This window comes from Terrapene carolina, unplaced genomic scaffold (genome assembly GCF_002925995.2).
Source record: "Terrapene carolina triunguis isolate 2854851 unplaced genomic scaffold, T_m_triunguis-2.0 Scaffold131, whole genome shotgun sequence".
NCBI classification, from domain to species: domain Eukaryota; kingdom Metazoa; phylum Chordata; order Testudines; family Emydidae; genus Terrapene; species Terrapene triunguis.
The window spans coordinates 1,707,896-1,729,221 of NW_020664482.1; the positions used below are offsets into that span (position 1 = coordinate 1,707,896).

The window sequence follows — 21,326 nt, forward strand, 5'->3', positions numbered from 1 at the left end:
AAGGAGGCAGCAGCTGCTGGGATAGGTGGAGGTCTGGGTGGAAAGCTACTGCTGGAAGAAGGGGTGCTGGTGCTAGAAAGGGTGAGGTGAGTACTGCTAAAGCTATTGGAATGGGGCGGGAGAGGAAGGGATGGTGCTATCTGGAGCTGAGGCGGGGAGAGAAGATGCTGGCGGGTGCTGGCCGGGGACTGGGGAGGGTGCCAGGGGTGGGTGCTGGCCGAGGAGGGTGCCAGGGGCGGGTGATGGCTGGGTCCTGGGGAGGGTGCCAGGGTGGGTGCCAGGGGTGGGTGCTGGCTGGGGGCTGGGGAGGGTGCCAGGAGTGATTGCTGACTGGGGAGGGTGCCAGGGGTAGGTGCTGGCCAAGGAGGGTGCCAGGGGCGGGTGCTGGCTGGGTGCTGGGGAGGGTGCCAGGGTGGGTGCCAGGAGTGGTTGCTGGCTGGGGACTGGGGACGGTGCCAGGGGCGGGTGCTGGTCGGGTTCTGGGGAGGGTTCCAGGGTGGGTGCCAGGGGCGGGTGCTGGCTGGGGACTGGGGAGGGTGCCAGGGGTGGGGGCTGACTGGGGGCGGGTGCCCAGGGTGGGTGCTGGCCGGGGGCTGGGGAGGGTGCCAGGGATGGCTGCCAGGGATGGGTGCTGGGGAGGATGCCAGGGGCGGGTGCTGGCTGGCCCGCTGGCACTCTCCGGGCGGGCACATTCCAGGCAGGCGCACAGGGGAGCTGGGCGCAGAGCCGGGCGGGCGGGCGGGCGGGCGGGGACGGGCAGCTGGGCAGCGCGCCCGGAGCACCGGCCAGGCTGGGCACTGCCTCTCCGCTCCCAGCGCTGGATCCGCAGCAGGAGCGCATGGAGGCGGCGGGGCCGGAGCCGGGAGCCGGCGCGGGGCCGGAGCGGGGCGCGGAGGAGATTGACATGTCCCTGGGTAGGTGCCGGTCCCTGCCCCGCCGAGCGCCCCGCCAGGGCTTCCCGCGGAACCGGGGCGCGCAGCCTGGGGCGCTTGGAGAGGCCGAGCGCACAGAGCGCCGGGCGCCAGGGCCCCGCTGGGTGAACTCCTGCCCCAGGGCGCGCCGCGGCTGGTGTCGCAGAGTCCGAGCGCGCCTGGCCGCGGCAGCCTGCCCTGGCCGCCCGGGCTGGCCGTGAACCGGAGGCGCCCGGCTGCCGGCTGTGGGAGCTTTCCCTGACCCCGGCTGCCAGCGGCCCGCCCTCAGCACAATGCCATCGCCCTGAAATCATCCGCGCCCCCGGCTGGGCGCTTCCCCGGCCCCCTCTGCAAAGGGGGCAGAAGTGCTGCGGGGAGCCAAGACCTGATTTTGAGCCTTTCCTTTTACTGCCCGTGTGGGACTCAAGCGGGGCTTACCTGCCACTCTGAAATCCGGGCTCCCCGAGGCTAGGACCCGGCCCGGCTCCGCAGGCAGTTGGAGTCTGGTGGTAGAAACAAACAAAAACAGAGAAAAGAAAGTGCTGTGGGGTGTAGTGCCGCTTTCCCCACACCCTCGGCACAGGTGTAGCAGCAGGCGGGGTTTGGCTCAGGCCCAGGCAAGCAGCTTGTTTCTGGGTATTTACAGCGGTCAGGTTCATAGGGAATGACATTAAAAAAATGACCATGTCTCTTTGCTGGGAGATTTGGGATGTTTCTATTCTGAGGAGGAGGAATATTGGGAACATGGTGACAAGCCAAATACCACAGCAGGAAAAATGCTGACTTTTTTCAATTGTGCTCTAATAAAAGAAAACAAGAAAAAGGAATTGACCCAGTGCAATTTGACTGGATGAGGTGGATTAGATGCCCAATTCTGTCATGTCCCTTTGAAAAATTCGGCCTTTATTTATAAGTAAAATTAGTTCCCGGTTGTAGCATAATCTAGGAATTTTAGGGGCCTAGTCAACTGCCATGGATATTAAAGGGAGCTGGAGTAGCCCCTTCCCAAGGAATAGTAACATCAGAATAGCTGTTTTGTCAGGTTTCCCTGCCCCCCGTATTTTGCGGTTTCTGTTATGTGACATAGTGCCCCATAGAATTATACAGAAAGACAGCAGGCTGTCAGGCATACAGAACATGCGGCATACAATATAAAGATCAAGGTTACATTCCAAGAGAATGTATGGATGTAATAGATGTACCGTGTGTGTTAAATGGCAGAAAAAGAGCAAGTGGGAAAAAATCAGTTTAAAAAACTGTCTCTGAACGCTGCTGAGAGACACAACCTAACTTCAGAGCTGAAAGTTTCAAACCCAGCAGGTTGGAGAGAGACTGATAAATGGACCCTCAGCCGAAATGAAAACATGAGCCAGGGCCTGTGGTCACTTGGTGCTGAGACTATTTATAGCAGCTCGCTCATGAGGCCAGTCAGTTTTCTGGCAGGGAATATGTTGATCTGGGCATAAACAACTATCCTTTTATTAAGTCACGAGGTTTGGGATATAGATCCGGGAGGCTTATTATACTGACATTTTCATTCTATAAACAAACTTTGCCAGGCTGTAATTGTTGGGTTAGCTTCATACTTTTAATAGATGCACTGGACCGTTTCTATCACGATACAGTAGAAATTCTGGAGCAGAACAACAGCCAGTTATATTTTTTTCCACAGAAAACCCAGAGCCAGATCCTTGGCGTGGTGTGAATTGATGTAGCTGTACTGGCTTCAATGAAGTTCTACTGATTTACAGCTGCTGAGGCTCTGGCCCCTAAGTTCACTATTTGTTTTGGGTTACATTGAGTGACCCTAGCACTGGGTCCTCTGAGGTGTGGTTGCGGTGCTCAGGGCAGGTTTGAAGGCTCAGTTTTAGCAGAACAAGCAGGAGTCCGGTGGCACCTTAAAGACTAACAGATTTATTTGGGCATAAGCTTTCGTGGGTAAAAAACCCACTTCTTCAGCTGCATGGACCACTTGTAGATGCTGATATTATAGCCCCAAGACTCTGAGAGTTCCTATGCACATTCACACAGCAGAAAATTATTTGTCATAATTGCTGTCTCTTCTCTACAGCATTTACTTATGAAAATAAAGTAGGGTCCCAGACAGGCCTACGGTAAGCGTTGCTATACCTATTTCTTGTTCAGCATGGAAAGGTGGTCAAGCAAACCACTGAGTATTTGTCACTTACAGCAAAGGGAGAGTGATTTCCATCAGTCCTGTGAGCCCAGCATCAGCTCCCCGTTCCCACCTCCACCAGGAGCGAGCAGGGACTCAGCTAGGAACGCACGTCAAAAATGTCTGTGCTGCAAGCAGCACATGCCTCACAGGCACACTTCAGTGAGATCATTAAAACACATGACCATTGAGATCACCCCATGGGCTCTGCTCTGGGCAGACGGGGTAGCAAAATCACAAAAGCAGGCAGGGAGTCTAGTCTCCCTCATACCTGACACTGTTCACTTACCCTGGGTCTTGTCTTCCTTTGGTTCTTGGTATTTTTGGTAGAGATTGACAAATGACAAGCACTTGAGGAGTGATTTGTACCCACAATAATGGCTCTAGGAAATCTCCTGGCATGCGGCCACCTCCATCAAAGAAAACACCTTCCAGCAGTCTCTGCATAAGCAGGGGTGAAGGGAGCGTTCCATTATAAGCCTGATTTTGACAGCCCTTCCCCCACTCTTCACACAGCACACAGTCAACCTGTGGAACTCCTTGCCTGAGGAGGTGGTGAAGGCCAGGACTATAACAGGGTTTAAAAGAGAACTAGATAAATTCATGGAGGTTAAGTCCATTAATGGCTATTAGCCAGGATGGGTAAGGAATGATGTCCCTAGCCTCTGTTTGTCAGAGGGTGGAGATGGATGGCAGGAGAGAGATCACTTGATCATTGCCTGTTAGGTTCACTCCCTCTGGGGCACCTGGCATTGGCCACTGTCAGAAGACAGGATCCTGGGCTGGATGGACCTTTGGTCTGACCCACTAGGGCTGTTCTTATGTTCACTAATTTGGTGAAAACTGAAACAATCTGTCTGGAATTCCATATACGTTATCTGATGACAGGTTGGAATTTTTTTTTTTTTATGGTGCACCAGACTTCAAAACACTTTGGGTTACAAAACCTAGATTTACTTTAACCCACCTTGTTGAGAACTGGAGCCTTTGGCTAACTGGGGAGGGTTTCTTAGCAGAATCGTTTAGCTAAAAGCAGTTGAAACATGCATAAAGTGATCCAGAGTCCACATGCTGCCTTGTGGAGAGTGTAAGAAGTTTGCAAAAGATGGATGCTTGCTTCCAAAACTGTGCAAAGCTCCCAGGCACATCCTAAGTAACCCACATGGGGGGCAGGAGTTCTTTCTGAAGCCTCTCAGAGTAGCAAGACCCTGCTCCATGCTAAGTTGCATAGCTGTTTTTGTCTAGTTTAAGTGTTTCTAAACCATGTCCTATCACAGTGGCCTATAGGCACAGGTATGTGTTTAAAGAAGTCTGCCACTAACAGAAATACAGGTGCCTGACTGGAGCTGAACCAGCAAAAAACTGGAGTAAGACAGTGGTGAAGAGAGAGAGAGAGAGAGAGAGATTCTCCTTTCTGCTGCCATAATGCCACTAATTTAGGTTTAAACGTATGAGGATTTAATCAGAGGAAAAGTTAACTGCAGGCATATGAATGGGTGGCCTTGTACAGGCTCAGGACCATTAATGTTACACTCAGAAAGGCAACAGAGTCCAGCGAAAGAAGACATGAACAACAGCATGGTCTCATGCTGTGAACACCGGGACCCAGGATCTCTTTCTCCACTGAACAAACAGTTAAACCCCCTGATCTGTTTAGAGCTAATTATAGGCCCGGCAGCAGGTGTTCTGTGGAGGTCTGGGACATGAGCAGTATTGCCTGGTTCCCTTTTGCTTGTATGTTAACCCCCTCTCTACCCATCTGTGGTGAGGCGGAGCTGAGGATGACTCAGAGCTGACAGGTGGCGCTGTCCCAGTCACTAACCCGTTATAGAGCAGAACGAGAGCCAGCGGATTGCTCTCTCCTTTCCCTGTAGTGTAGAGGCTGTGGGCAATTTCCGAAATACCTAACTGCTGCTGCTGCTGGCCACGGAGCAAACATGGAAACTGAATCCCTCTGTTCAACATGAAACCTAATAGCTGGTTCCCTTGGTGTAGGACCGAAGAGGGATCTGTTAGAGAGAATCTACCTCCCTGCCATGAAATGCAGGTATTTCCCCACTCAGTGCTCGTCTGCTTTTTCCTCTCATGCTGTTACCGTGCTACGTGAGGATACATGCTGGATCAGACTGTTACTTTTCAGCTCATGTGCCCCCATCCAACTGTTTGAGTGCACGTTCCAAACAACTGGAGAAGTATCACCAACCCCATGCGGTCAAACGTCCTGGGTCAGGTCACTGAAAATCATGAGATTGTCTTAAAAGTCATGAGATTTTAAAATAATAATAATACAGTTTGGGTTGTTTTTATGTGCCTGCTGGTTTTTGAGCTTTCGGAGGGTTCACAATTTCAAAGTTTTTCCTTGCAACCAGCAGGGCTAGAAATTTACTTTTATTTTTTAAATGGAAACAGAGATTCCCACGTAATCTCATAAATCCTGGAGCTGGGGCTTTATGAAAAGAAATCACAGACTCATGATAGATCCCTGAGAGTTGGGAACGCTGTCGGGGGTATACACCTTTACTGAAGTCAGATTAAACGAACTCAGACCCCTAATGAGCGGGATTCCTCATTTATCACCCCACTTTCAGGCCTTTATCATTGCTGTGCCTCGGTTTTTCCATCTGTAAAATGCAGAGGTGCAGGGACAATTAATTCATTAATGGTTGTACAACATCTTACAGTCCTCGGGGGGGGGGGGGGGGGGGGGGGGGGGTGGCTGCTGGTGAATTGCTTATGTCCCAAGGGCTTCATTGTGCCCTAGAGGCACTGGGCCCTATGGGGGGCAGTGCAGAGCTGCAGCACTGTCCCAGAGGTAGCAGTGAGGTGGATTACACTCCAGGGAACCTGGCACAGCGGGGGTCAGATCCATGGCCCTGCCTCCTCCTTACCCCCTGTGGGGCAATGTATGTCTCTGGGGGCGGGGGGCCGGGGAGGACTGTGTGAAAGCCCCTTGTGAGGGGCATGCCAAGGGTGGGCTCTCTGGGCAGCACCCGGCTTTCTGTGCTATACCGGAGGCCAGACATCTCTCTGCCCTTAGAATCATAGACTATCAGGGTTGGAAGGGACCTCAGGAGGTATCTAGTCCAACCCCCTGCTCAAAGCAGGACCAATCCCCACTAAATCATCCTTGAGATGCGTATGACTAGTGCAGATACATGGTCCGATCCCTACAGCCATTTTCACGTACAGCCAAAGTCTGCTGTCAGGGACGTCGCTGTTGATAAGGACTGCTCTCCATTCACTTAATCCAGATATGCACCCGTATAACTGCGGGCAGAAATTGGCCCTTAATTAAATTCAGGTACCAAGCAGCATTAGGTGCAGTTATTAAATTAATCCTCTATAACTGTGGCTTCACAGGAGTAACAATACTTCCGCTCTAACCTGCCTCTCCCTTTTAATTAACCTTATCAAATACTGTCTCTAACCTGCATAGTCTATAACAGAGGTCGGCAACCTTTCAGAAGTGGTGTGCCGAGTCTTCATTTATTCACGCTAATTTAAGGTTTCGCGTGCCAGTCATACATTTTAACGTTTTTAGAAGGTCTCTTTCTATAAGTCTTTAATATATAACTAAACTATTGTTGTATGTAAAGTAAATAAGGTTTTTAAAATGTTTAAGAAGCTTTAATTTAAAGTTAAATTAAAATGCAGATCCCTCTGGACCGGTGGCCAGGACCCGGGCAGTGTGAGTGCCACTGAAAATCAGCTCGCGTGCCGCTTTCGGCACACGTGCCATAGGTTGCCTACCCCTGGTCTATAAGGTATCACAAACAGCTGATTGATTCCTTCTGCAGATCTTTTCTCCATTAAAAACCAAACCAAACCTAATGGGAATATTTTCTAGCTGGTTTAAGTATGAGGAGATTAGGTATGAATCGCTCAGTTTCTCTGTGTAGCTTGCAATATATTTAATGGTGACTTTACTTTAGGATTATTTTACTTTATTTTACTTGCAGGCGTTTATTTGCTCCCAAGTAGCCAGAATGTTTTATGTGGGAACGTTCCAGCTCACAGGTGCTCAAACTTTCCCGAACTGTGACCCTATGGTACAACAGAAAAAAGTTTTTGGACCCCCCACATCTAGCTGTAAAGAGAGGGAAGGTGGTCACCACGCCTCTGGACCTGGTCACAGGCCCAGGTTGTGAACCCACACTTCAGTTCATTTCTGCTCTTCATTCACAGTTCTAGTTACACATGCCACTCCACCATGTGACTGGTCGGGGGCTTTTAGCACCTGGCAAGCCTAGTTTGTACCAGCACAAGTCTTGTTTTCAATATGGAGGATAATTGGATGTACTCGCAATGGAACATGATGTTCGCTGAAACTGCAGTTTTCCCTGTTTTTTTCCTTTGTGTTTTCCAATCCAGATGACATCATAAAGCGCCACAGGAAAGGACAAACCGGCGCAAAGTTAGTAGGGGACAAACAAAGGCAGCAAGTGAAGAACAGGAATTCAGCATATGGAAATGGGAGACCTGGGTTCCGTACCTGGATGCAACGAAACCGGCAAGGTATGTAAATGCTAACGTGCAGCCGTAGGAACTAAGGAGATGTTTAGGATGGAAGGACGCCTGTGAAGCCAACCACACTGACTCCTCTTTTGAGTGTACATTTGCACACCAAGAGATATCGTCCCAAACCTTTGCTTCTCTAATCCTGAACGGTTGTAATATCTACTTTTGCTCTCGGTAGCTTAGCAAAAAGGAATTTGTCTGTAACAATTGAAGATCCAGGCTCTTTCAAAGCATAAATTCATGCCTTTCTCCCCCTCCTTCCTTCCTCATGAATTACTAATTCAAAATGACTTAATATCAACTCTTCCCTTTTGAGTTTTGCATATTTTAATTATACTCTTCCTAATCCCCCCTTTTCCCAGAACACACTTAAATTACCCCTTAGGTTACCCTCTGATCGTTCAGTTATTGGAGTTAATTTATCATTTTGGTTGAACCCATTATTTTTAGGATGTGCCTTGAATAATAATGTGTGACCACACAATAATCTAAATTGGCTCTACTAGTTTTTATGCACAAAGCTCAAATGACTTCTTTTGTGCATCTTAGAATTTTTCCATCTGTTTTTTACTGCTGTTAAACAAGTTTGCTGAAGGTTTTAGAGGATTATTCTGCTCTATCTTAAATATTTCTCTTCTCAGTGCAAACAGTATGTAGTGCAGTATGAGTACTGAGCATAGGTCCTGTTTGTGTTTGCCTTGTTCTTGGTACATTCTCAGTCAGCACAACGAGCAGCACTGAACTTGCTAAGGTTCAGAAGCAGTTACTCTTCATTTACCCTAGCAAATCGGACAACAAATTATTTAAGATTTTGATGGTCTTGTACCCTGAACCGCCATTGTTCAGCCATTGACAACAGTGAACTCAAAGGTAAACTAAAGATTTTTGTGACATTCCCCAGGGTACAATCTGGCTTGCTGAACAGCGGTGTCCCCTCAATTCTCCAACCTGGGATGCCTTTTACTCTGCTTTGCTGTGAGAACTACCACTCCTTGTCTGTTCACACACAGCCTCCAGCATGTAGATCACTCCCAGATGAATTCTATGAGTGCTTCTAGCCAGCCACGCCTGAATTATGTTGCAGAGCGACACCAGCAAACTCCCAGTCCCAGACTTGTTCCCAGAAATGTGCATCTTGTACTGCCCAGCTCCTTCCTTCTGGGCAGTACCAGCTCATAGAAAGTCCATCATTTCATTAACAGAAAATGATATGCACAAACCCTGTTGTCTCCAATGGAGGTTTCCAAATACCGCAATCCAAACATCCACTGGTTTAGATAAAACAATAAAACAAGTTTATTAACTACAGAAAGATAGATTTCAAGTGATTACAAGGAACGAGGCATAAAAGTCAGAATTGGTTACAAAGAAATAAAAGGTAAAACGCAAACTAATATCTAACTTGATAAGCTAAGTGAACTTGAAGCAAAAAAGGTTTTTCTCACCACATGCTCACAGCAGTCTGGCTGAGTTCCTTCAGCCAGGACCCCCAGTTCAGTGATGCTTCTTTTGTCTTTCAAACATTGTTGATGCCATGAATAGAGATGGGGGGGAAAGAGGCGGTTTGTGTCCTCTGTTCCTAATCTTTACATCTTTTCCTCCTCTTTGAGAATCATCTCCAGCAGGGGTTTGGGTGACAGCCAGTCTGTTCACACGGGAACCCCCATCAGTTCCATTGCCAAAATGTAAATTTCTTGCTTACGCCCTTCTTCCTGCCAAAGAACGGCTGCTTAACCAGGTGATAGTCCATTTGATTATGCCGACACCAGGCTGTGGTGCTGGCTAAACTTTTGTCTCTGAGGAACTGATTTGGGCTGCTTCCCCAGATTTGGAATATGCCTTAGTAACATCATACAGGAGAATCTTATAACTTTACATACAACATTGCCACACATATTTTACCAGGACAATAATGATCAGCAAATTATGAGTTTTCAAATGATACTTCACAAGGCATACTTTGTACAAAATGTATCATAGTTTTGTAAAAGTGGTGAAAATAGGGATGCAATCTGTCACGATTTTAGTGTAGGTATTCCTTTAAAAAAATTCCCTTATTCTTAATTTACATCATGGTTTTTGCAAGCCTCAGCATTTTGCAGATTAAACTGCATTTAAGACTTGCTCCTGTAAGCTACAGAGCACCCACTGCCCCTGCCGGAGTTGAAGTCAGTGGAAGTTTAGGGTGCTCAGCACTGCCAAGAATTTGGCCTTATACATTGAAAGTGCTTACTTCAATTCAATCACCCCTGAAATGCAGCCATTTCTGGGCTGAAGTGTGATAGTTCTTATCACAAGTACCAGCACTTTAGGGAGAGGGAATTAAGTCTCTGAATAAAGCAGCAAGGTGTTTACACAGCTGAAATGCAACTGCCTGTATTGGAATGTGGCCTAAAACTTGGTGACGATTGCTCCAGAGAGTCTGCAATGCCAAGCTGTTATTGGAGTTTCTGTGTTAAATCTTTTCCAAGAGGGACTGCCAAGCTCTGCTCTCATGGGAGCTCCTCTCAGAACTCGGCTGGCCGGGGCAGAGGAGGCTCTTTGCCAGCATAGCTGTGCTCTGCACAGCTGCCCCATGTCAGCACAGAGCAAGTCTCCCTATCAGCTGCATGCCCTGCTGAGTCTATGAAGATCAGCTGTAACGAACGTTGCCCCACTACGTCAGAGGTGGGGTCTACAGCTTTTAAAATAGCAACATTCACACAGTGTTTTCCGGGTACACTGTAAATCCAGGGAGCGCCGTGGAGGCCAATGGAGCAGTGATGACTGACACTAGCTCTGGCTCAGGACACTCGTGAGTGGAGGCTTTGCCATGTGAACTGACTGGCAGGAGCAGGATTTTTTGACCCTGGCTCCTGTTAGTATTAATGTGAACTGCTGCCCCAGTGAAATACAGTAAAACCTGCCAAGAGCAAGAGTGGTTGCTTGTAAGAGGTGGTCTCTCTTCAAAGATATGGTATTGCCACCCTTACTTCTGCACTGCTGCGGGCCCTGGGGCTACCGTCAGAGCTGGGCGCCCGGCCAGCAGCCACCGCTCTCCGGCTGCCCAGCTCTGAAGGCAGAGCGGAGATCGGCGGCTGCTGGCCGGGTGCTCAGCTCTCAAGGGAGTAAGAAAATGTGGTCGCTGGTCACAGATAACAGTTGGTCGCTTTTCATAGCTTCTTCACAGTTAAATTATAGGGGGGAAGTTCTGTGGCCCCTGCAGGTGGCTCCAGACAGGTGGGCTCTCTTCAGAGGTGGTCGCTAAGGCAGGATTTATGGTACCCTGAAAAGGCACCGCTGAGCTCAGTGCCTGCTGGCGGCAAGGAAATGCACCGTTGAGCCTGCTTTCTTCTCCCCCGTGCAGAGCCGTGCTAGCCGGCTTGCCAGTCTGCGGGGAAGGTGGTGGGTGGGGAGCGTGACGGTGGTGTCTGGCAGCTGGGTGAGAGGGACAAAGAGAGAACCACCCAGACTTGGTGAGGAAGAAACACAAGAAGGGGGCAGACAGAAACACCCCCATGGGGGCAGAACAAGGAGAGCAGGATGGGAGAATGGTTAACAACAGCTTGGGACTCCAGGAGAGAGAGCCCAGGGCTGCCCATGAGTCGTCCTCTGTCAGCCAGAGCGAGAGGGGAATGTTCCAGGGAGCAGTGGAAGAGGGTGAAAGGCATCTTCCTCCTTTAGATGCTGAACACGATTCCAGAACGAATCTGTTTGTAAAGCTAATTTCCTGGAGGAAGGCCCCCCCACCCAGATTATCTAGATTAATCAAACCACAGCTTTCTATCCCCTTCTCTTCCTCCCCGCCCAGATGCACCAACTTCATTCATTCTGCAGTCACTGCTGCAGTGGAGTCTCCAGTATTCAGAGTGGCACACAGAAAGCCATTCGCAGAAGACATTATTGATCCTATAAAACGTATGAACAATGCTGCATATTCTTGGGTGCCATCTAGTGGCACCATGTCCATTGACTATCGACGCATAGCCAGTCCCCTCTTCTGTAGAGCACTTTCATATTAGCCAGTACCGTCCTGGAGCTGTGCTTTAGTGCTTCACCGCTGTTAGGACCAAAGCATCCTAAATCTGCCCTTCCCTTCTTTCCCCTTCGAACTACTATATTCCCTCAACTAACTTGCCAACACTTGTCACCAGTTGGGGCTACAGCCTTCATCAGTACTCACTGTGGGCCGGTCTATCTTCACTGCAATATAATTTATTGTGTCTAAATCATCCAAGACAGACGGCTCTGTCCAGCCTCCTTTTGAAAACTTCCAGTAAAGAAGCTCCCATGACCTACCGAGGCGTCTGTTCCATTGTCCTACTGTTCTTACAGTTAGGAAGGTTTTCCTGAGATTTAATCTAAATCTGCTCTGCTGGAGTTTGAACCCGTTGCCTCTTGTCCTGCCCTCTGTGGCCAGAGAGAACAACTTTTCTCCATCTTTCTCATGGCAGCCTTTCAAGTGTCTGAAGATGGCTGTCATATCTCCCCTGAATCTCCTCTTTTCCAAACTAAACATAGCCAGTTCCTTTGGCCTTTGCTCACATGGGTTGCATTCCATCCCTTTGAGCATCTTTGTCACTCGCCTCTGGATCCTTTCCAGTTTCTCTACATCCTTTTTAGACACTGGTGACCAAAACTGTACACAGTTCTCTAGCTGAGGCCTAACCAGCACCAAGTAGAGCGGTACTCTCCTGTGACTTGCATGTTAGGCCTCTGTTCATGCAACGTACAATTGCATTTGCTCTTTTTTGCAGCAGCATCACATTGCTGACTCAGGTTGAGGTTGTGATCCACCACAACTCCCAGATCCTTCTCAGCAGCACTGCTGCCAAGCCAGTTATCCCCCATTCGGTATTTGTGTATTTGGTTTTTCTTCCCTAAGTGTAGCACGTTACATCTTGGCTATAGCCTAGTTTTCCAATTTATCAAGATCCCTCTGAATTTTATCTCTATCCTCCAAAGTGTTGGCAACACCCCCCTAGCTTTGTGTCATCTGCAAACTTCGTCAGTATGCTCTCTCTATCTACATCTAGGTCATTAATATTGATGTTAAACGACACCGGACCCAGAACAGATCCCTGCGGAACCCCACTTGAGACCTCCCTCCAATCCAACATCATTCCATTATTAGTTACTCTGTTTGCAGTTGTTTAACCAATTATGTATCAATGGTAGTTGGTCCAGCCTGCATTTCCCCAGATTATTTATCAGAAATTCATGGGGGACTGTGTCAAAAGCCTTGCTGAAGTTCAGGTATATTATGTCCACCACGTAGTCCCTGGCCACCAAATCAGTTACCCTATCAAAGAAGGAAATCAAGCTGGTTTGGCATGATTTGTTCTTGGTAAATCCAGGTAGTCACAAATTGAATGAGCGTCTACACTCATGTTTCAGAGTAGCAGCCGTGTTAGTCTGTATCAACAAAAAGAACAGGAGTACTTGTGGCACCTTAGAGACTAACAAATTTATTAGAGCATAAGCTTTCGTGGGCTACAACCCACTTCTTCGGATGCATATTGAGTGAAACATATCGAGGAGATATATATACACTCATGTGTAACCCCAGGTTAGGAATTGTTGAACCCTGCGTCCCAACCTGGGCCTCCAGCATCTACACTGCGTTGTGTGAGCTTGTGTCCAGCCACCCCTATCCCAGAACTCCTAGTGTCCTCCCAAAATGTGGCCACTGCAGCTCTTTGTTGGTGGTACAGTGTGGGAAAACTTCACTGTCCAGGGGACAGGAAGTCAGCCTGTGGGATTGCGGGATACTTTTGGCAGAGTCCCAGAACAAGACTCCAGCGGGGCTGCATGTACACTGCAAAGCCACAGGGCTTGAACCCTGGGTCAAACCCCTCCATCTCTGTGGGGTCCTGGGCCTCAGCCCTGGGCTAGTGCGATTTGCGTGTAGATGGAAGGGGGGTTAGGCTTGAACCTGAGTTTGAGCCCTGGGCTTACACTGCAGTGCAGACGTCACCTGTGAGGCCCATGTGTCAAAGGAAAATCATAAGAACACTTCATCTCTAGCTGCTCGAGTCATCATAAATTATTGACTCAGTGCTGTAGATAGACTGTACCTGCTTTGCATTTTGCGCTACTGAAGTTATGTCGAGTGCAGTATTTTGTTAACGGCATTGAGATATTCAGCATTGTAAAGCATCATGAGCTATGCTTGTTCTTGAAACTATGTCCCAACCAATAATTTATACATGAGTGTGAATATACATTTTGTTGAGATGGCCTCTCTGAAAATGACAAACAATTCTGACTACATGAGTTTATCACATATAGTAATTAGACCATAATGCACCATAACTTCACCTAAAGATTAAGAGCTGTTTTACTCTCTCTTTACAGTTCAGAAAGCACAAAAGCATGAACAGGCTTTGAGAAAAGAAAATATCACTAAAGCTAAATGGGTTTTAAGCTGTGTGTGTGTGGACTGCTCATTTGTTACCAACAGCAGCAGCAGGTAGATGCAGAATTTATGCAAAGATTTATAAAGCTACAAAAGGGAATAGACTCCTGTTCATTTATGAAGCATCATCATCTGTGCATTCCCGACCATTCCCAGCCTTTTGCAGGTTAATCCTCCAGATGCGTGCGCTCATTTGCATGTCAGTGCCCAGAGGGCATTGGAATCTCACAGCTATTTCATAGCAATGTGGGGATGGGAGCTCCGGCGGCAGACGGGAAGGCTCCTTGGGGTACTGTCTTTATTACAAGTCAGAATTGTCTTCTGTCTACAAGTCAGTTAAGTCTTAACATTCAGACCTTTCCTAAATCAAATCAGATACAGCTTTAAAACCTTGAAATCGAGTCACTGGAAAGACAAACCCCCTTACATTTTTTTAAATTAATTCACTTGGTTTTGAGCAAAACAGAGACCACCATTCCAAGACACATTTCAAGCTCCTGTACTAAGAAAATCCAGTACATTTTTAATTTTGTTATTATTAAAATTGTTGCTCCCAGGTTGACACTAAGTTTCAACCAGACACATTTTGAAATAAGAGGTGCTTTAAAAATAAGAGTTTATAACAATGCTAACCCAGAGTAGCTGTGCCCCCAGAACTCCCTGATCACTGTCAGCATAGTTACCCTTCGGTCCATGTGAATGAACCCAGTGAACCATTCAAATTCCTAAGTCAAGGTTGTGAAGGATACTAAAACAGGTGTTTCTCTTCCTAGGACCCAATCGATTTAGAAGAGGGTTTGGACAGCAGCAGTATAATAGAAGACCATTTAGAAGCGCCATGGCTGGTCCGAGAAGAAGAGGAGCTGCCACATTAAATGGAGCGAGCCCTTTAAACCGGCAGGCTTTAGCTCAAGAGGTAGGCGGGGGGAAAATCCACAGCTGTTCCTCAGTGTCACAGCGTTCTGGAAGGGCCTGGGGTTTTTATCTTGACTTCCCTGAGAGAAGAGAGTCTAAGCAGAGAATATTTTATTTGTTGTCCAGTTAGGCTTATAGGGATGTGAAACTTGCAATGGTGTCAATGTATTTTACGGAATCTGTGCAGCTTGGCTGTGCAAAAGCGGCCCTGTCTTACAGCGATTCCAGGTCACCTCCCCTTACTATGGCTTCTTCCAAGGACATAGCTGAAGAGTCACCATCATTTTTGCCCACACAAGGCAAGAGCCAACGCCCTTTGAGGTCAACGGGAGGAGTTCCATTGATTTCAATGGGTTTGGAAAGATTAGGTCTATATGGCTCATTGGCATATGGATAATAGTCTTTGATTCTACAGAGGTGCTAGTGACAGCTTTAGTTAAGGTTGCTCAACAGCTTCCATGATAAACTCCCCTTTTTGGGTAACTTGTAACTTTCTCAAACTTTCACTTTGCCAGCCTGAAATCCTTCAGGAGTGGGGTTTTGTTTGATTGGTTTTTAAGGTTTGCGTGAAAGTGATTCAGCTATTTTTAGCATCAAGAGAATAGGGAAACAATACACCTTTACCATTAAAATAATTCTTGTAACTTTGTTTTGAACATCTCTAGCGCCAAAATGGTTTGGGACAGAAAGCTGAAATTTAGCAAGTAGATAGTCCTGCGGGAGGAGAGTTGCCTTTAGATGTCGTGGTAGAAATCCATTTTGATTTGGGTGAGTTAGGAAGGTTTGAAAATAGTACTTCACATGTGCTCAATACGTTTTTTAAAACTAATGAGAACTCATATAATGACAATCTCCTGATAGTGGAAGAGGGCAGCACTGCATCTGCATGTATATAGAATTTGGTCCTTATTTAAAGGGCATGTAATGAATTAGGTACATACTGACTATGGCAGGATATTAAGAGAAAGTAGGAAGTAGTTGCTAGGAAGCATAATTCTAAGGTAGCTTTCATTCCACAGAAATTAACTGAGGAGGAGTCTGTGGAAACATGTATCGGTTAGTGGGTGGTGACAGTGAGATGGATATGGTCCTACAGACGTGGAGGGGGATAGTAAGTAGCAGTATTTAGAAGTAATGCAGAAGCTCTGCTTTACTGAATGGGGATCTTTTGAGGTGTCTGTTCTTCCACATTCTAAGGCTCTGATCCAGCAAGGTATTTCAGCACATGGGCGAACAGTAAGCAGTAGTTTATTGAATGAGGCAGGATTTCAGGGGGGTTGTGACCTGGGGTCATCCTGTCTTTGCATAATCCCGTGTCTCCACAAACAAGTTTTGGCATTTCTGTCTTCCCTATGAAATATAATACACCCACACACTCCCTTTGAAACATTCTACCCTGTCATTCATAATTTCCAAAAATTGTTAATTACAGTAAAAAAAAAAAAAAAAAAAATGATTGAGGAAAAGAAGTTGCTCCAATACCATAGATCAGTGGAAATCTCCATGTCATAGTGGGAAAGACCACAACACATCTCAGGATTTAATAAGCTTAAGGGATCGATTACATACCAAGTCAATTATCAAAGAAGAAAAAACACTTACACATCAGGATCTTTCATAATCATACAAAAGTCACATAGGAAATAAGAGACAAGGTGACCCTTGGAGCACCTTTCCCAGACCTGAAGAAGAGCTCGATGTGGCTCGAAAGCTTGTCCCTCTCACCAAGAGAAGCTGGTCCCATGACAGATATTTCCTCCCCCACCTTGTCTCTAATATCCTGGGACTGACACAGCTACAACTGCCCTGCATAGGAGAGAAGTCAGCCCCAGTGAAATTAACACATGGACAATGGGAGTGAGTCAATTCCTAGGATGAATCTCCCTCAAAACTGCCAAACAAAGCCCACCGTGAATGATGAGATGAGAAATGCAGACTGCTTGGACACCCTCAGTCTTTCCAGCAGACCAAGTATCACCACGTACACAAGGGAAGCAAGACAGTCCAGCAAACAAACAGATTTAAGCACTGCCTGACCCCCATGGCAGTGTGGCTGGGGATAGGTCGGGAACAACATCCATACGAGTATTCTGATAGAAACGAATCCCCTGCTTTGTCATGTTTTGTGACCCTTTTCTCTGGCCACTGAGAAAGCAAACACAGCCATTATAGCTGATCGCAAGCGAGCTGTTGCTATGTTTTAGGGCATCCAGCATGATGAAGTGCTTACCAAAAGCAGTGACAGCGGACAGCCTGAAGCACAGAGACGGCTACCCCAGCGCCCCAAGAGATTCAGAACAGCGGGAGTCCCTGGCCAAGCCCCAGCTAGAAGGTAAACAGTCTGGCACATTGATCTGATCGAGAAATTATTTCCTTGTCAATTTGGAAGACTCTCTCGTGCTATTAAATCTCCTCTCGTGTTCTGCATTGACTGGCGAGGTGCAGCAGCCATGGAGTGCACTGCACGTTATGAAATATTCCTTCTTATATCCCTAAATCACTTGGAAATAAGTTTACTGCGTGCTTGTGTTTAATAACCAGACATTTCCTCTGCCACTTTTAATACATACATTACAATTTCAACGCCTGTTATGCCAAGTGCAGAGCTGCCCAAGAGACTTTGGCTCCTCCCAGATTTGTACGAGAAGCGTTTGGAATGTCTTACCCGTAGCAGCAACGTTGGCAGCCCTGACAGCTGGCAGTTCCTGGTTTGCTTTCATATGTTTTAAACTCAAACCCGGTTCGATTATTTCCTATGAAGCGGATGACTAGATCTTTCCCAATGCTCCTCCTCAAGGCAATCGTTTCCTCACTTTGCCTCTTTTCTTTTAATTGCAGGCCTTTCATGCTAAACAGGAGACCAGCCTTCCAGCAGAGGCAACCCAAAGTCAGCTTTACCAGAGGGGTCAGTGTGCGACAGGCTCTTGTAAGATCTGACAAGCTTGATAATTATTTTAATGTGAATCGTCCTTTCTCCCTCCCTCCCACATTTGCATCCTTGCTTCTGCAATTAGCTGGGAGAAATAGCCATGGTTATACAGAGCGCATGGCCCAGAGCCTCAAAGGCCCCTCGCCCACTGAAATCCAGCTGGGCCTATATTCCAAAAGCGAATGAGCATATGCAGGATCGGGGCCGTAGTTGCTCTTACGCTGGTCACTCAGTTCTAAGTGTCCTGCACGTGTCTACGTGTCCTGGTGCTGGCCTCTAAGGGTGTGTGCACAGCCCACGGCACTGCACCTCCAGCCTGGGTCGACAGCCTGGGGTTAGCAGGGCGCATGCTAAACACAGCTGCGTGGACCGCGCTTTGAAGCTGCAGCAAAGGCGGGGGCTGGGGCTGTGAAGCCTGACATCTTCAAAGGGCTGTCTACACCGCTATCCTAGAGCGCTCTGCGAGCCCTGCTCACCGGAGTCTGTCGATGCAGGCTGGGGCGGACTTGCGCCCGTGGGCTGTGTAGACATGGGTCACATCCAGTTCTGGCCTCTAACTCTTCTCCTTCTACTGGTAGAGATCAGACCGAAGCCTATGGACAATCATGCCCCTTACAATAGTGAATATTCAACAATTTGTTCAAGCCCCATTAGGGTGACCAGATAGCAAGGGTGAAAAATCAGGACGGGGGTGGGGGGTAATAGCACCTATATAAGAAAAAGCCCCAAGTGTCCGGACTGTCCCTATAAAATCGGGACATCTGGTCACCCTAAGCCCCATTTTACTGAGATGCTTGTTGGCATTGCTCCTTGGGCCCTGATCCTGCAACCACGTGCCAACAAGAGCACATGGGCATTCATGGGCATCAGTATGTTCAGGACCCAGGCCCAGAGCAGTGTGCACTAAATGATAATGCTGCATTACAAACAGAGTCTCAGCTTCCCACTTTGGCCTCTGGCTAATAACAGTAGAATAGGTGATAAAGTCGGGTTTGCTTGGACTGCAAGACAGAAGGGACAGAGCAAAATTAGCCCTGACCAATCCATACATTACAGTGAAAACCAAATTTCACTGACTTATTGGGGATATGGAGTGTAGCTGGAGCCATGTCGGTCCCAGGATATTAGAGAGAGATGGTGGGTGAGGTAATATCTGTTCTTGGACCAGCTTCTGGTGGTGAGAGAGACAAGCTGTCGAGCCACACCGAGCTCTTCTTCAGGTCTGGGGAAGGTGCTCCCAGCGTCACAGCAAATACGAGGTGGAACAGAGTGTTTAGCATAAGTAGTTAGTGAATATTCTAAAGGACCATTCACCGTAGAGTGGTGGTATTCTGTGTAAAAATCGTTATTTGAAGCTACTTTAGAGGGAATTATTTCTCTGAGAGACAGTTTCGAAAATCAATCTCTCTCCTGCATTTTATTTTACAGCAAACAGAACCACCCACAGAAGGGAAACGACCATGGATGAGAAGGTAATTGGGAGAATTAAAAGAGACACACAAATGTGACCAGTTCATCACTACGGAAACCAAACGGGCTACGTTTCTCTTTCTCGGCAGGTGGCAGCTGCAGCCCAGCTCTGGAGCAGTTCTAACCATTTCTGTCTGTAATCCTCAGGCAAGCCACACCAATATGTGAGTAAATGGCCATGGTGTTTGGTTTTAGACAAGCTGTTAAGATCTGTGACACTGAAAAGGTCCCCCCCGAAATCCCGTTTGCACCTTAGAGCTGAGTGAATAATTCCGATTAAAATTTTCAGAAAATATGACCTCTTTCTGCTCCTGGAATAACTGAAAGCAGATGGCAGTTTCCTCCCATTTATTCATTACTTGGCTTAATCTGCAGCGACAGTGCTTGTGGGACTAGCGGTGGGGAGCAACCCTGGGACCTCTGGATCTAAGCGTCTGTTTGAACTAAAGAGCCAGCTCCATTTGCTGGTAGTAGCTGATATTGTGCAACCGCTGGAGAGACACCATTGGCCCGGGGGGTGCCGCGGATTGGCAGAGGGGCACTGGAGACAGATGCTGTTCCAGGCCCCGGCTGGAAGAGGGGATTTAGTGCCGTGCAGTGGCAATGCACAGTCAGCAACCCCACCCCCATGGGGCTGGAGTAGCAGTGGAGGAGGGCCGGGCTCCACTGCCTTGGGGTAGCCCCAGACTGCATCTCCCTTTAGCCCCAGCACTGCACGCCTGCTGGGGGTTAAGCTGCACTGGCAATGCTCCACTGTCAATCACACTCATCAAGGCTGTAGTGAACAATACCCCCGGAAAGGCTAAGGAGATGCAGGTGGCCCTTTCATCTGCCTGCTGCTAGAGAGTGATAGAAAACGAGCGACCTTCGCTTGCTAAGTAAACGCTCCATGCATTCGACAGGCCGAGAGGCAAGCGGCCGTTCCTCAGAGGCCGAAGACCCCCACCAAGGACAGCCAAGCCCCAGCCCCGAGGAGTGCCACTAAGATTCAACTTCCGTGCAATGGCGAATCAGGTAGAGCGGATGGCACGAGTGTGTGAATGCTCAGATCAGCTGGACGGGCCACGCTCCGCGCTGCACGGGCCCAGGCCACGGTTGCCGTGTGACCGCTCGGATTTTCCAAACAAAACGTTTCCATTTGGAGTCAAAACCCCTTTTTGTTTGAATTTTACTATTTCAATTTTATATTTTAAAAAGTTAAAAAAAAAATCTTGGTAACGAAACATTTTGTTCAACCTGAAATCGTTGTTGGGGATTTCCCAGTTTGGCCCCTGAATCAAAACGTTGGTTATTCGCACAGCTCTAGCTTTCACACTGGCATACACAGTCATGGCCACAGTGCCTCAGAGTAGCTCCAAGCTCCTGCTTTATCTTCCCTCGCGGTTACTCGAGTTCCTTGCCAGCACAGCATTACTAGATACTCACTCGGGTGCCCCCTGCTTGTTCCGGTCCTGACTGAGGACACTTTAGTGGTCGGGTCTGGTGCTGATGGAGGTTTTCCAGCCAAATGCATTTTATCAAGCTCCTTGCACAACTCCATGTGATGGCTAGTTTAATTGACTAGCTGGCTGCAGAAGCACATTCCTGGCGTGTTTTAATCAATACCCCCTGCAGATCTGGGTGTGAATCACGCTGTGCCCTCCCTTTCCCCTGCAGACCAGCCTGACCTTGGACGAGAGATTCTCCGGCCTGAGGAACAAGAGGCGTTTTACGGCAGCGAGGAACAGCGGCCGGACAGTCATGCTGCCCTAGTGCCACGTGTGTGGCCTGGGGATGGCGGATCCAGCCCAACCTGAATAACGGGCCACCAATAAAACGCAATTGATTCCCTTTCCGCCGGCTACCTTGGTATTACACCATTCCCTTGCGTACACACAGGCAGTCAAGGTACTGTCTGGGGCAGGGACAACCAGAACTTCAGGGCTAAAGTCTTGGCCAGGCAGTGACCCCTAGATCTGCGTAACTACCCCCCCAGCCAGGGAGTCCTGGGGCTGCGGTGGCCAGACAGAG

General features: G+C 48.1%; 1 protein-coding gene across 1 annotated transcript; it reads left to right on the forward strand.

Moving 5' to 3' along the window:
* The first annotated feature begins 786 nt into the window (after window positions 1–786).
* LOC112117543 (UAP56-interacting factor-like) lies at window positions 787–21,126 on the forward strand. The gene is made up of 9 exons (XM_024215527.2): window positions 787–914; window positions 7,459–7,602; window positions 14,776–14,918; window positions 17,122–17,249; window positions 17,756–17,843; window positions 19,275–19,318; window positions 19,406–19,480; window positions 20,219–20,330; window positions 20,973–21,126. Exons 1-9 carry the CDS (start codon window positions 839–841, stop codon window positions 21,066–21,068), a joined length of 906 nt encoding a protein of 301 aa, XP_024071295.2. The 5' UTR covers window positions 787–838; the 3' UTR covers window positions 21,069–21,126.
* Window positions 21,127–21,326: the final 200 nt, after the last annotated feature.

Coding starts and splice junctions, on each gene's coding strand:
- LOC112117543 (XM_024215527.2), top strand. CDS start 839: ATGGAGGCGGCGGGGCCGGAGCCGGGAGCCGGCGCGGGGCCGGAGCGG. Junction 17,250..17,755: donor GGCCAAGCCCCAGCTAGAAG/GTAAACAGTCTG, acceptor TTTTAATTGCAG/GCCTTTCATGCTAAACAGGA. Junction 19,319..19,405: donor AAACGACCATGGATGAGAAG/GTAATTGGGAGA, acceptor CTTTCTCGGCAG/GTGGCAGCTGCAGCCCAGCT.